This window comes from Rana temporaria, chromosome 1, assembly GCF_905171775.1.
Source record: "Rana temporaria chromosome 1, aRanTem1.1, whole genome shotgun sequence".
In the NCBI taxonomy this organism is placed as follows: Eukaryota; Metazoa; Chordata; class Amphibia; order Anura; family Ranidae; genus Rana; species Rana temporaria.
This window is the reverse complement of record NC_053489.1, coordinates 62632156-62647914: the sequence shown is the minus strand read 5'-3', so window position 1 is coordinate 62647914 and position 15759 is coordinate 62632156. Positions and strand designations below refer to the sequence as shown.

The following is a 15759-nucleotide window of genomic DNA, read 5'->3' as shown; positions in this document are numbered from 1 at the left end:
TTTTGCGTTTTTAAATATTCAAATTGTTTTGCTCAAGAATGGGACACTATATAAGCATATGAAGCACTTGCACTTTATGTGGACTTGTAACTGGAGGACTTTTGCTATGTTGTTGGTTTTGGTCTAGGGGTTTGATTTCTGTCATATATATATTGGTTACACAATGTATGGATTACAGTATGTGGTATTGGATTTTGATTAATTTTGCACATATTTTGATATAGCTTTGCACCTAAAAAAAATAATGTATGCATTAGTAATACTCTTTCTCAGTAGAGATATATGAGGTGTGTAGAAGCTTAAGGAAGGGAGCTTAAAGTAATATTAAAAGTTCACTTTTTTACCATTACTGGTAAAAAATAATAATATTCAAGCGAATGTTCATTCGCTTTCCTAACACACAGCTGCGTAAACTGCGAGGGCCCAGCATGGTACTCGCTGTTTACCTTTTTTGACGCCTATTAGAGCCTATGGTTCTAATCAGGTGATTCCAAAAAATACCTTGCAGCTGTAATTCACCCGGAAAAGGGGCGGGCACCTTAATAGGGCGTGTCAGCAATAAATAGATTCATGCAATGCAATGCATGAATCTATCTATTGGTGGTAGACAGGTGGCAGGAGAGAGGGGCGGTGCCCGTGCACCCCTTATGGATGCACCGCCACTGGTACACTAGTTCTGGTGGCAGCCAGGGATTCCTTCACTTTGGAGTGATTTCCTCTCAAATCGTGTTTTAGTTATGGGACAGGAAAAAGTGTATTTTTAATCGACTTTTGTCAAAGGAGCTGAATGAAATACAGTGCCTTGAAAAAGTATTCATACCCCCAATTTTTTTTACAAATAAATATCTGAAAAGTGTGGCATACATTTGTATTCAGCCCCCTTTACTCTGATACTCCCCAGGGCAAGATATGCATTCCAGTAGCTACCGGCGCACGCTTCCTAGGAGTAGGACGTGTGGCCCATGGGATGTAGATAGGTAGGGCCCCCCCAGCCTACGTCGCCGCGGCCGAGTGGCCCCCCGCACCTCCCCACCAGGTACCAGCCTGCTACCCCCCTGTAATTGGGTCACCTACCGCTCTCTCCTGACTCAAGTCACAACGCAATAACTACCAGTTGGTAAACCCCCCCTGCCCCCCCCCCCTCGAGGTCACTACCTTGGCTCTTTGCATCATTTTGATCCAGGGCCACGTCCGATCGCCACGGCACATTGGCTTAGCACGGACAGGGGTTTTTCACCTTCCTCTGGATCAAAAATCAGGGAGCTGGGATTCTGTGAATCATCACTCCCAGCACTACTGCAAAGCCCCCCCCCCCTTATAGGCATTCTGCCCCCAGTGCGTCAGTGACTATGACAAAACTGAGGTACTCGCCAGCAACTATTTGGGGACTAAAGCCATTGGCCTCAAAATTGCCGGCCAACACCAAAAAAGTCTTAAGGACTGAACGACTGTGGAGAATCGATCGACAGTCAAACACTACACCTGCCTAGCCAAACCAAAGCCCATATCATGCGCTCTGGTCAATACAAGATCATCAGTAAGACATCGAATAGAAATTCATGATCTCATCCTACAATGCGATTTAGACTGTCTCTTTATTACAGAAAGCTGGCTCACAGCTGACTGTAACACCATTCTCGACGAACTGGTGCCAGAGAACTATCGCATAATAACAGAAAACAGAATAGGACAAAGAGGAGGAGGCCTGGCAGTGATCCATAAGAGTTCCCTCTTGATCACTAAACCAGTCCTTCAGAACACACTTCCATTCATGGAATCTCTCTCCCTACAACTTCAAACAAATCCACAGGAGACCGTCTATATCCTACTCTGCTATAGACCACCGGGTCCAAAATCGCAGCTTCTCACACTTATACACTAAACAGCAAACATTTTTTGCTGCTTGGGGATCTCAACCTTTGGGCCAACTCCTCACAGGATCCCGTGGCCGTCGCCTGCATTGACCACTTGGAAGGACTAGGTCTGCAGCAACTAGTATGTGGGCCCACACATGCTTCTGGGCACACCCTCGATCTTATTTTCAGACAAAATCTGGAAGTAAAAATTCTGGAAAATGAGTCGTTACCATGGACAGACCACCATGTAATCAAATTTATGATTACCAAAAATACCCCTTTAACAAAAACGCCCAAACCAGTGACAATACACTGGACCAGATCTCAGAAAAAGCTCCATTCAGAGCTCTTCAAAACAATACTAGGAATTCAAATAAAAACGATCCCTTCTCATCAATCAGCCACTGAAACCCTGGATTCCATAAACACAGCTCTACTGCAGTCAGCCGACTTGGTAGCGCCTAAACGTAAAACCTGTATCCGTAAATACAACTCCAGCTGGTTTAACGACCAGCTATTGTCCCTTAAGCAAGAACGTAGAAGAGCGGAAGCAGCTTGGAAAAGAAGCACTACAAACGAAAACCGCGCCATCTACAAGGAAACAACAAAGAAATACCACAAAGAAATTTTCCGAGCCAAAAAAAAATATTTCTCCAAGATCATCACCAATGCCCTAAACCGTCCTTGCGAACTCTTCAAGTTGGTTAGTCAGACCATGAACCCAGCCTGTCTTGAAGCCCCCAATTCTGATACCCAAGAATTTTGCAATGAATTATCGGACCATTTCGTGAACAAAATTGAAAGGATCTGTGTAAGCATTCTGCAAAACAGTATCCCCCTCAACCTCCTCAGCAGTCCCCAGCCCAATCACCACAGGAATCAGGCCCAAGTTTACTCTAAAACCCATCTCCCTGGATGCCACTAAAAATATTATCTGCACTCTGCGAAATAGCACAGCGCCTAACGATATTATCCCCACCAAACTGCTGAAGGAATGTGCCGATATTTTGGCACCACCCATCAAGCAGCTGATTAACCAGTCATTCAGGAAAGGCATAGTGCCCTCCCTGTTGAAACAAGGGATAATCAAACCCATCTTAAAGAAACCCACCTTTGACCCCAAAGACCCTGAACATCGTCGTCCCATAACAGGCCTGAACGTTTTCTCCAAGGTAATGGAGAAAGTGGTGGTACAACAGCTGCAACAGCATTTAGACACCCATAATTTGCTCGATCCTTATCAATCGGGTTTCTGTCCAGGCTACGGGACGGAAACAGCATTGCTCAAAATATGGGATGATGCTCTTGAGGCCGCAGACAAAGGAGAACCTTGTCTTCTAGTACTGTTGGACCTTAGCGCAGCTTTTGATACGGTTGACCACAAACTATTGCTAATTCGGCTAGCTGAAGTAGCCAAGATCGCGGAATGTGACTTACCCTGGTTCTCCTCCTTTTTGGAAAACCGATCACAAGTAGAGAAAATGGGACCATTCACTTCTGAAAAACGCACGGTGTCATGCGGAGTCCCTCAAGGATCACCTCTGTCGCCGGTGCTGTTTAATATCTATCTTCACCCTCTTTTTGAAATTATCAGCAGCCAAAAGCTGCTCTACCAATCCTATGCGGATGACACACAATTGTATTTTCGTATCTGCAACAAAAAGGATCACCATCTCAATCTAGAGAAATGTCTCTCTTTGATAGAGAACTGGATGACAAAGAGTTATCTTAAACTCAACGGCTCAAAAACAGAACTTCTCCTGTTTCACGCCAATCGGAAGAATCAACTGGCAACAACCTGGACACCTCCGCCCATTCTAGGAAAAATCATCACCCCTAGCACCAAAGTCAAAAGTCTCGGGGTCTTCTTTGACACCCACATGACAATGGATGCACAAATAGGGTCAGTAGTCAGCGGATCACACCATCTGCTACGCTTATTACGCAGACTAATCACATTTATTCCTAAAGAAGACATAGCAGTCGTGGTGGGAACAATTGTTAACTCCAGGCTTGACTATGCAAATGCCCTCTATCTCGGACTCCCAAAGTACCAAATCACGCGCCTGCAGGTCGTTCAGAACACGGTGGCGCGTCTGGTGACTAGAAAAAAACCATGGGAATCAATCTCCCCTTCACTGAGAAGCCTCCACTGGCTACCAGTGAAAGACAGAATCACTTTCAAAGCACGCATAAATGTATTTGGGGTAATGCCCCCCAATACCTATGCGACAAAATAAAAGCCTACAACCCCAATCGCGCTCTGCGATCATCCAACCAAAATTTACTCCAAATCCCCAAAACCAGATACAAGTCCAAAGGAGAAAGAAGATTTGCTGTCCAAGGCCCTCGACTTTGGAACACTTTGCCAACCTCCATTCGGTTGGAGGAGAACCACTTGGCCTTTAGGAGAAAGATCAAAACCCACCTCTTCTGAGCTCAAGGGAGAATTCCTCAAACAAGCGCCCAGAGGCGATTCAGTTCGCATGTGTAGCGCTATATACATTTTTCACTTACTCACTCACTGATACTCCTAACTAAAATTTAGTGCAACAAATTGCCTTCAGAAGTTACCTAATTAGTAAATAGAGTCCACCTGTATGTAATTTAATTTTAGTATAAATGCAGCTGTTCTGTGAAGCCCTCAGAGGTTTGTTAGAGAACCTTAGTGAATAAACAGCATCATGAAGAGAGGATGCAAGGAGAGCTTGTTTGGCTGGACTTCTATTGATTAAAGGAGTGCAATTCATTATGCACTCCTGTGACCCGTTTTCATCAGAGAGCGGGCTGAAGTCCGCTCTCTGCTGAGGTGACGGATATCAGTCCAGGCACCGCATCAAGACAATAAAGTCTGGATTCCCCAGGTGCCTGGACTGACACCCAGCTCAGCCTCTCCACGAGCTAATGAGACGGACTGCTCTGCCCCCTCCACAGCTCAGCGCACCAATAAGCGAAAAGGGAGATGAGCAGAGAGCTGTGATGGACAGTCTGCAGCTCTCTGCTCACAAAGCTCTGAAAACTGAGTGGTCGGAAAATCAGAGAAGCAGCCAAGCGGCCCATGGTAAATCTGGAGGAGCTGCAGAGATCTACAGCTCAGGTGAAAAAATATGTTCACAGGACAACTATCAGTTGTACAGCAACTAGCCCAACTCCAGGGAAGGCCCACTAAGGGCAAACAACTTCACTACTCCATTATGCTGCCCCTCTCTCTGTACAACTTTCACTCTCCTGTCAGGAAAGGCAGAGCTATGACCTCACTTGCTGGGGCGGGAACCAGGAGGAGCTAAAAAAAAGGGGACACTATTAGCCCCTCCCTACACACAGATGGCAAAAAAAATGGGGGTTCTAACCCTCCCTTAAACTGGATACACACTATACAATTTTCTTTAGATATTTTTTCCTTTAGATTTACTAAAACCATATAATATGAGGTCAAACCTAAACAGTTTCAATTTGTTTGCAATCAGGGCGTGGCACTCCATGGTTTTGGTAAATCTAAAGGAAATCTAACAACACAAGTTGCATAGTGTGTATCCAGCTTTATACTATACAAAATTAATAAACATGTTTTGCGTTTAGTTTTACTTTCATGGGAGAACCAGGACTCATGTAAGTACACAATCAACTCCTTCTACTACAACATTATATTTGTTACTACAGTACTAGTGTTTTTTTTTTAATCCATTGAAGAAATATTTGTTTTTCTTTACAGAATAAAAAATTCCTGCAGATATCAGGAAACATACAGCTGGCAAAATTTCAGATGCGTACTCGGGGTTTTGTTGTCACCCCAACTTTTATTGATGATGTGAACAACCTGCCATTATTTTATGACAAGGCAGAACATTTTGCCTTTTTGGAAATGTATGGCACTCATTATGCAACCTCTGGAAACATTGGTGGCAGATATAAGCTTGTCTATGTACTGGATGATACCGTTATGAAAACTAAAGGTAAGCGTCACGCTAAAGCTAGCCCATGGCCAAAAGGGCTCAGGAGAAAGGGTGATTGAACAGTTATACATTTTTGTTCTCTATATTCTCTCTGTTGTGTAACCGTCCCCCAACATAAACCAGGGCTTGAAGGGTGTCTTCATGTGCCTCTCTCTTGGATGCTCCATAACCCTGAACACTTGGATAATCCAAATGTCTAAGTAATAAGGGACCATTAATGTTGTTGTTGTTGTTTAGTTGTGTATGACTCTTCGTGACCTCATGGACCATAGCACGCCAGGCTTTTCTGTCCTCCACTACCACCCGGGCTTCCTTTTTTTCATGTTCAAAGTTTCAATGATGCTATCTATCCATCTTGTTTTCTGTCGTCCTCTTCTCCTTTTTCCGTCCATGTTTCCCAGCATCAGGGTCTTTTCCAATGAGTCCTCTTGTTGCATAAAGCCCTGTACACACGATCGGTTTGTCTGATGAAAATGGACCGATGAACCGTTTTCATCAGACAAACCGATCATGTGGGGGCCCCATCGGTTTGTTTTCCATCGGCGAAAAAAAATAGAACTTGTTTTAAATTTTTCCTATGGATAAAAAAACAATAGAAAAAAAATGATCGTCTGTCCATCAGTCAAAAATCCATGCATGCTCAGAATCAAGTCGACGCATGCTCGGAAGCATTGAACTTCATTTTTCTCAGCACGTCGTAGTGTTTTACGTCACCGCGTTTGGACACGGTCGGATTTTTGACCGATGGTGTATAGGCAAGACTGATGAAAGTCAGCTTCATCAGATATCTGATGAAAAAATCCATCGGATTAGATTCCAACAGATATCCGATCGTGTGTACAGGGCTTTAGGTGGCCAAAGTATTCAAGTTTCAGCTTTAGGATCTGTCCTTCCAGTGAATGTTCAGGGTTGATTTCCTTCGGGATTGACCTGGTTTGATCTTCTTGCCGTCAAAATGGTCTTTCAAGAGTCTTCTTCAACACTATAGTTCAAAAGCATAAATTCTTTGGCGTTCAGCCTTCTATATGGTCCAATTTTCACAGCCATGGGTTACTACTGGGACTACCATAGCTTTGACTATACGGCACTTTGTAAGTTGATGTCTCTGCTTTTTATAATGTTGTGTAGGTTTGCCATTGCTTTCCTCCCGAGAATCAAGTGTCTCTTAATTTCATGGCTAAAGTCACCGTCTGCCATGATCTTGGAGCATAGGATAATAAAATATGTCACTGTTTCCATCTCTTCACCCTATATTTGCCAAAGAGTGTTGGGATAGGTATCATTCACATTACCATGTTGCATTAAATGGCACCCAACATACAAAATGCATTTGGAATACAGGACACCAAAGCACAAAGCACATTGGGTGACATTTATCAATCCTGTTGCATGGCAACCAAATGCTAAACTGGAGCACTGAGAAATATTGAGAGACAGATATATTACCAGGTTACAACCTGAATCATAAATGCCACATTTGGCTGCCCTAAAGCAGCACTTGCGCTTGCTAAATGAATCCTGACCCTGACCACTTCTTAGTAATGCATCTGTTGAGAGTGGAAATTTGTCTCATCTTCATTAATAAATCTGTCTTTGAATTTTTCAAATGGTCACTTAGGAATACAGATGCAAAGGTCTGTAAATCAATCTCAGAGACTGTGCTGAAGAAGATTTTCAACGAATTGTGTTGCTATGTTCCTTGATAAATGTCCCTTGTATGTTGCAGTGCACTGCAAAAATATATATATATATATATATATATATATATATATATATATATATATATATATATATATATATATATATATCAGCATCAAATTTAACTGCATTGAGAGCCCATTTAAAGTGAATGCACAGTAAAGTGCCTTGCGGTGCATGTGTTACCACAGTATTTCCCACAGGGGACAGGCCCTAAAGAAACCAATGGAACCAGTTGCAATCAGATTGCTTGGCCTCTTTTAAATGTACAAGCACATACATAGAGTATTGCAAAGGCCCTGGCTGGAAAAAAAATGGAGTGGATTATTTAGGTAGTCCTTTATATTTCATGGTTGTTGGGGAATCTAAATTTGATTGTATCCAGATTATAATATATCAGTTTATGGTGTTGCACTATTAGAGATAAATGAATGTGAAAAAGATTAAATAAACTTGAACAGGGCAAAATCGTTAAAAACAATATACAGTATCTCACAAAAGTGAGTACACCCCTCACATGTTTGTAAATATGTTATTATTATTTTCAACACTGAAGAAATGACACTTTGCTACAATGTAAAGTAGTGAGTGTACAGCTTGTATAACAGTGTAAATTTGTCCCCTCAAAATAACTCAACACACAGTCATTAATGTCTAAACCGCTGGAAACATAAGTGAGTACACCCCTTAGTGAAAATTTCCAAATTGGGCCCAAGTAGCCATTTTCCCTCCCCAGTGTCATCTGACTCGTTAGTGTTACAAGGTCTCAGGTGTGATTGGGGAGCAGGTGTGTTAAATTTGGTGTTATCACTCTCACTCTCTCATACTGGTCACTGTAAGTTCAACATGGCACCTCATGGCAAAAAACTCTCTGAGGATCTGAAAAAAAAAGAATTGTTGCTCTACATAAAGATGGTCTAGGCTATAAGAAGATTGCTAAGACTCTGAAACTAAGCTACAGCATGGTGGCCAAGACCATACAGTGGTTTAACAGGACATTTTTCACTCAGAACAGGCCTCGCCATGGTCGACCAAAGAACTTGAGTGCATGTGCTCAGCGTCATATCCAGAGGTTGTCTTTGGGAAATAGACGTAAGAGTGCTGCCAGCATTGCTGCAGAGGTTGAAGGAGTGGAGGGTCAGCCTGTCAATGCTCAGACCATAAGCCGCACACTGTATCAAATTGGTCTGCATGACTGTCGTCCCAGAAGGAAGCCTCTTCTAAAGATGGTGCACAAGAAAGCCCTCAAACAGTTTGCTGAAGACAAGCAGACGAAGGACATGGATTACTGGAACCATGTCCTGTGGTCTGATGAGACCAAAATAAACTTGCTTGGTTCAGATGGTGTCAAGTGTGTGTGGCGGCAACTAGGAGAGGAGTACAAAGACAAGTGCTTACAGTCAAGCATGGTAGTGGGAGTGTCATGGTCTGGGGCTGCTGGGGAGCTACAGTTCATTCAGGGAACCATGAACGTCAACATGTACTGTGACATATTGAAGCAGAGCATGACTGGAACTTCGTATACTGGGCCACAGGGCAGTATTGCAACATGATTAAGACCCCAAACACATATCCAAGATGACCACTGCCTTGCTAAAGAAGCTGAGGGTAAAGGTGATGGACTGGCCGATCATGTCTCCAGGCCTAAACCCTATTGAGCATCTGTGGGGCATCCTCAAACGGAAGGTGGAGAAGCACAAGGTCTCTATTATCTACCAGCTCTGTGATGTCGTCATGGAGGAGTGGAAGAGGACTCCAGTGGCAACCTATGAAGCTCTGGTGAGCTCCATCCCCAAGAGGGTTAAGGCAGTGCTGGGAAATAATGGTGGCCACACAAAATATTGACACTTTGGGCCCAATTTTGACATTTTTACTTTTGTTGCCAGGGTTTAGACATTGATGGCTGTGTATTGAGTTATTTTGAGGGGACAGCAAATTTACACTGTAATACGAGCTGTGCACTCACTACTTTACATTGTATCAAAGTGTAATTTCTTCAGTGTTGTCACATGAAAAGATATAATAAAATATTTACAAAAAATTTGAGGGTGTACTCTTTTTTGTGAGATACTGTATATATAAATTCATTGTGTGATATCTTGCAGATAAACTTGAATAAACACAAATGGAGGCGTGGCAGTCCCTCTTATCAGATAAGATTGATATATAAGTGACAGAAATATATGAATAAGTGGAGGCGATTCAATAGATGATACATGTGATAAATTCTCAAATCAGTCCAACATAAATAATGACGAGCAAATGCTGAGTGATGAAATGTGCAAAACAAGCAACCACAATGTGCAGTGACACCTCTGTGCTGATTGGCCTCTCATCTTACTGCTGTAAGGTAACAGCATGTGTGGGTGATCTTGGTGAAACTCCAATGGCTTACGGTAGGTACGTTTTTCCAGGGCTAGCCCAGCTAATGTCTCTCTCGGACCAAGAACTCCGGCCCCCGCCAAAGATCCTTCTCTCCTGAGCCCGGTCACTCCCCAGCGTAGATGTTATGGCTCATGATTGGGGTCAGTGTATGGAATGGTGCCTCAAGGCCCGGAAAAAGACAAGCAAAGGGCCACTTCCAGGCTGCAGGCTGCACTTTGAAGACCACAGGGTTAGAGGATCTAACTGCCTAGGTAAATATGACACTAGTCTGACCACACAATGCATTAACAAGTAAGCTCAGCCAATATGGGCATGTCTGTAGCAGGAGCAGGGTATAAACAGAACAATCCAATAGCTACCCCTACTCTATCTGCTATCTGAAAGTCAACTGTAACATAAAAATGGAAGTACAGGATATCACACAACAAAAATAATTCACATTCAATAGATTTTCTAAAGCTAGCCATACACGGTTAGCATTTCATTAAAAAAAAATCAGATTTTTTTTTTTTTTTTTTTTAATGGTTAATGAAGACAAATCGATAGTCATAATAACATGAAAAATCAAAGGCAAGGGAAATAAAATGATTCTTGCTTCTTATCTGAACAACCTAAATTCTAACTGTTGTCACAGGTGTGCAGGGTCCCAAGGGGGTCCCGCTGGGCTGTGCAGGATAGTGCTGGAGATCAGGATGGGCAGTACAGGAGTATTGGACAGAGCTCAAAGCATGCACGTCTCACTCCATGCTATATCGGGCCATGCCCCCCAAATTCTAACTGTTAATGTGATCCTCAGTCAGGAAAAGGAAACTTCTTGTAAAGCACATGTGGTAGAAAAGTTTAATCTGCAAATAAAACTTTAGTGGTCACCAAGTGTCAAGTGATTTATTTTCAGTGGATGCAGATTTTTTTTTTTATATATCATTTGAGCTTGATGTAACTAATGCTAAGTAATATACAAAGTAGATTATATCTGTAGCGCTACCCACGAAGGAGCCACTTGGTAATTTGGGTTCTTTGATCTGCACCTCGAATCCAGGAGCACCCTTTAGCCACTCTTGCATACCTGAGTGAAAGTTACTACAAGCATTTATATCATGGGTCTTCAAACTATGGCCCTCCAGTTGTTCAGGAACTACAATTCCCATAATGCCTAGTTATGTCTGTGAATGTCAGAGTTTTACAATGCCTCATGGGATGTGTAGTTCCCCAACAGCTGGAGGGCCGTAGTTTGAGGATCCCTGATTTATATGAACACACAAGTGTGGATATCTTTTACTGCACTGTGAGTTATTATCAGGAAATAGACACAAAACCGTTTAGTTGGTAAATTAACTCAATATATTGGTGTAGGTTAGAATAAATGGTGGTTTGAGCATAAAGAAACACACAGAAGGTAGGTTCAGACAGTCTGCTAGACAGTATAATCACCATGCCAATGTAACTTAGAATAGAGTTCTGTACAAGTATTTGGGATAAACTCACGAATCAACAAAGTCAGCAATAAACAGTGCATATACACATTAACCACAATGTGAATAATAATACAAAACTAGTCTAGAGTGCAGTCTAGGAGAATGGCTAGGATATGGTGCAATGTCCCCTGGGAGGTACCTTTTTGCACAAGCGATAGGTGAAGGTCACTGTGTAGCAGCAGTAAAGGGAAAGTCTTTAATCCTATCTCTTCAGCTGGCTAGCGTTGTGGCACAGTTGTACTGATGGTGCATATGAGAATAGCCCCAGTCAAGCCTGCAGATAGAAATAATTCTACTACATGGCTGTATGGTCAGTTACTAAAGGGCTCAGTCTCTCTCTCTAGCAGCAGATAGCAAATCCCCACAGCAGCAACTGACCAGTCCCAGCAATATTACAGCTCACCACACACAGTGATTATTCCATTCTCTGTTATGTACGCAGGTTACTTTGGCTGTTGGCACTCCCATACTCAGCACTCCAGATATAGACATGACGCAGCGATAACAGCATTGCACACTCTCCAGTCTCCCTCACGGCAAAAAGGAAGCTATATCCTGTACAGCATCCAGACTATGTCTTGTATTGCCTCCTCCTAGCAATCTCTTTGGGAAATGCAGTTTAAAAACTCTTAATTACACTAGTGTCCCTCTCCACTTGTCTACAGTTCCCATTGCTGCCTGACTCAATATATTGAACTCCTCCTGCTCAACAGCTCCCTCCTCTTGCTGATATAGTTGTTACCCATTTCAGCACTGCAGGGCAGGAGCTACAAAGAGCAGCTGCAGCCAGTGTTTCTCTCACTCTCCATATTTAGACAATCACGTGACTACAGATTGTATGTATCAAAAATTATAACCAAACTGATTAGGAGCAGAACTTCATTGGCCAGCTTACCTATACAGTAACATTTTTCTTTTCAAACACAGCCGTCACTGATACAGAAGTGGAAGAATGTCTCGGATTCAATCTTGGCTTAAGCGTAGATGGTCCAGGAATAGAAGCCAACGCCAAATTAAAAAGGCCAAAATGTGAAAAAGTTATTGGTCATAAAGAGGGTAAGTACATATATCTCCTAGATGCCAATTAGTGTTTTTTTTAATGAATTATGTTATCATTGTGGAGGAATTGTAGCTGTTATGCTGAATATTATTATTAGAATTTTAAACACTCCCTCTTAGGCCGAGTACTCACGAGCAAACATGTCCGTTCGAAATGTCCGACGGGCTGTTTCCGGCGTACAAGGCTGTTTTTTCATTTGGCCCGCTGGCTTGTACACACCAGCGGACGATATTTCCCTGCGGACCTGAACGCGTGCACGTAATCCACGTTTGACGTCACTATAAAGGGAAAGGCCAAAGTCAATGGCGACGCCCTCTGTTCCGCTTTTGCTAGTTACGGCTTTGCTCGTGTTAGTGAAGGTTTGGTTAGAGCTGATTCGCGCTTCTCGGTCTCCAGGCTTTAGCAGGTAGTATTTTCTCGTTCAGTGCGTGTGCTTGTGGGTACGTAGTTGGCATTCGGGTACAGGCGTGCAGTTCGTTCTGCTTAGCAGATTCGTACTGTGCGTTCGTATCTGTGTGTCGTGCGTTCTTTGCAGGTACCGCTGGATTTGATTGTGCTTTCTGTTGGAGTGTGTTCTTGACTGACCAGCCGGCCGGTTTGAAGCCATGATGGAGCAGCAGCGTCAATTTTCGCGAGTTGGTGCTGTTTATGGGATGGCTGCTGGATATGTTCATTATTCCAGTACTTTGGCCAGAAACAGGGGGCGGAGGCGTTTCTGGACCAAGAATTGGTTGCGCCAGCGTGACCAGTTCTCACATATGCCTCTGCTTAGGGAAATCCAGGAGAATAATCCTAATGACTATAGGAATTTTCTCCGCATGACGGACCCCGTATTCAACAGTCTGCTGGATCTTCTGTCCCCCTATATCACGAGGCAGGACACTGTGATGCGCCAAGCCATCACGGCCGAGCAGAGGCTTATTGCCACGTTGCGGTACCTGGCGACTGGGAGGAGCCTGCAGGACCTCAAGTTCTCGACAGGCATCTCTCCGCAGGCGCTTGGGGTCATCATACCGGACACGTGTGCTGCCATCATTAAAGTTATGCACGAGGAGTATATGAAGGTAAGTTTCCTCATTTTAACCTCACAATGTGTCTTTAATAATGTGGCAAACTAACTTTTTATTTTATTTCCCAGATATGCTGTGTGTTTAACTAACGTTCCCTTTTCTCACTATGCATGTTGATATCAGCTTTTACATGTTCTTTTTATTTTGGCCTACCTGCATATTTTGATCTTACCCAATATTAACCTGTCCAGCATGCTATCTTCGGGCCAACCCCCACCATGCCACTTTTTTTTTTTTTTTTCTAAAAACAGTTTTAACACCCCCCACCCCCCCTTCAAAGTGTTTTTGTCCCCATCAGAGGGCTGTGGAGTCTCTTATTAATTAAGTGGGCCTATATATTTGTGCCCCGAAATTCTCCCTTCATAATTTGCAAATGCTATTTTAAAAATGTAAAGTTGCACAAGGATGCTTGTAGGATTATGTTTGCAATGTTTATGTGCCAAAGTACTAAATCTCTTTTTTTGTTTGTCCCCACAGCTACCCTCCACACCACAGGAATGGCAGTCTGTGGCTTCCCAATTTGCCGAGCGGTGGGATTTTCCTAACTGCGGTGGAGCAATAGATGGGAAACACGTCCGCATTGTGCCCCCACCCCACTCGGGGTCCTACTATTATAATTACAAGGGTTATCATAGTATCGTGTTGATGGCGGTGGTGTCGGCACAGTATGAGTTTCTATATGTGGACGTGGGGAAGAACGGCCGGATGTCAGATGGGGGAGTGTTCGCACGGACTGATTTCTATGATTGTCTCCAAACTGGTGGTCTGGCATTGCCACCAGATGAAGATAATGTGGAAGGACTTCCGTTTGTGTTCCTAGCGGACGAGGCTTTCGGCCTTGGACCTCACCTAATGCGGCCTTTTCCCCAGAGGACCCTCACCTTAGAGAGGAGTGTGTTTAATTTTCGGTTGTCCAGGGCTCGGAGGGTAGTCGAGAATGCCTTTGGGATCCTCAGCAACCGGTTCCGCCTGTTCCTGACATCGATACATTTGGCGGAATATAAATTGAACACCATTATATTTGCCTGCTGCATTTTGCACAATTTTCTACGCAGGCACTCCCAGACGTACCTAGCCTCCATGGGCTCTGAGGCAGGACTACCCTCAGAGAACATTCCTGGCCTGGACACTGGTCGCGCTGGCTTGGCCCCCCAATCTGCTCGTGAGGTACGCGACAAATATGTTGAGTACTTCATGGGTCGGGGGGCCATTGCTATGCCAGATCATATTTCTTTCTAATTCGGCCCCCAAAGAAAGGAATATTCTCACAACTAATAAATAATTAGACCATTGGACTTTATACAGTTGTTTGTCATTACTGCTTTTTCTCTATTTTTCTGTCTTCCAGGTTATCTCCAAAAATCGTGCACTTCTAGTGCCAAATTTACTTACTCAGATGTATTAACTAACCACATTTGCACATTATTCACTCATCTACAAACTGGGTATTCAGTCTAGAAATAAGAAGCCACTCATTTTTCTGCTTTTGATGTCTCATATTTTTTTTTTTAGTTTATTCATTTTTTAACAAGAAATGTGTATTTTTAGGCAGAAAACATTTCCTGCAAATTCTTGAGACAAAATATTGGCTTTTAATTATTTATTTTTTTGTCTTTATTGACAGTGATTATCAATAATAATGATCGAAACACAATGTAAGAATAATTTCACTGAAACTATACGCAAGAATTTTTGGGCTTGTCATTTGTTTGTGTCTAATTTTTTCAACAAGATTTTAACACAACACAAAAATTTTTGAATTTTTTACCAAAATTAGTTAACTTCTTTCTTTAGGTGAGATTTATTGTTCGTTTTGTGATCTGAAACTGGAAACATTTACAAACCAAAAAAGATCAACACCAAACAAAAATTAAAAAAAATAACAGCAGTCAGTCATATGGATGGTGTGCTTTCACACTGGAATACGCCAAAATTTCTAAATGCACACATTCAGTGCAAACTCACCAAATGTCATTGGTTAAACAGACAAATGGCCACATGTGCTATCTGACATCATGGGTGATCAATGTCTGTGTTTTGTGGGAGCAAACCCTTCCTCTCAACTACTTGAGGATCGAGGAGGGGTTTGTACCCACAAAGCACAGACAATAGATAGTCTGTGATGGCAGCTAGCACATATTGGCACACTGTGTGTGCATTTAGAAATTTTGGCGTATTATAAAGTACAAAAATTAAAAAGGGTTTTGTGGGCGGGGGATGGGCGGGGGATGGGCTTCTGTGGTTCAGTCTTTGACACGGCCC

At 42.9% G+C, this 15759-nt stretch overlaps 1 protein-coding gene across 1 annotated transcript in view; it reads left to right on the top strand.

The window, feature by feature from the left end:
- Positions 1-15759, top strand: part of C9 (complement C9) — a 73352-nt gene that overhangs the window by 37781 nt on the left and 19812 nt on the right. Inside the window, exons 7-8 of the mRNA XM_040338670.1 lie at positions 5569-5809; positions 12295-12423. Coding sequence (XP_040194604.1) covers positions 5569-5809; positions 12295-12423 — 370 coding nt within the window. The remainder of the gene's footprint in view (positions 1-5568; positions 5810-12294; positions 12424-15759) is intronic.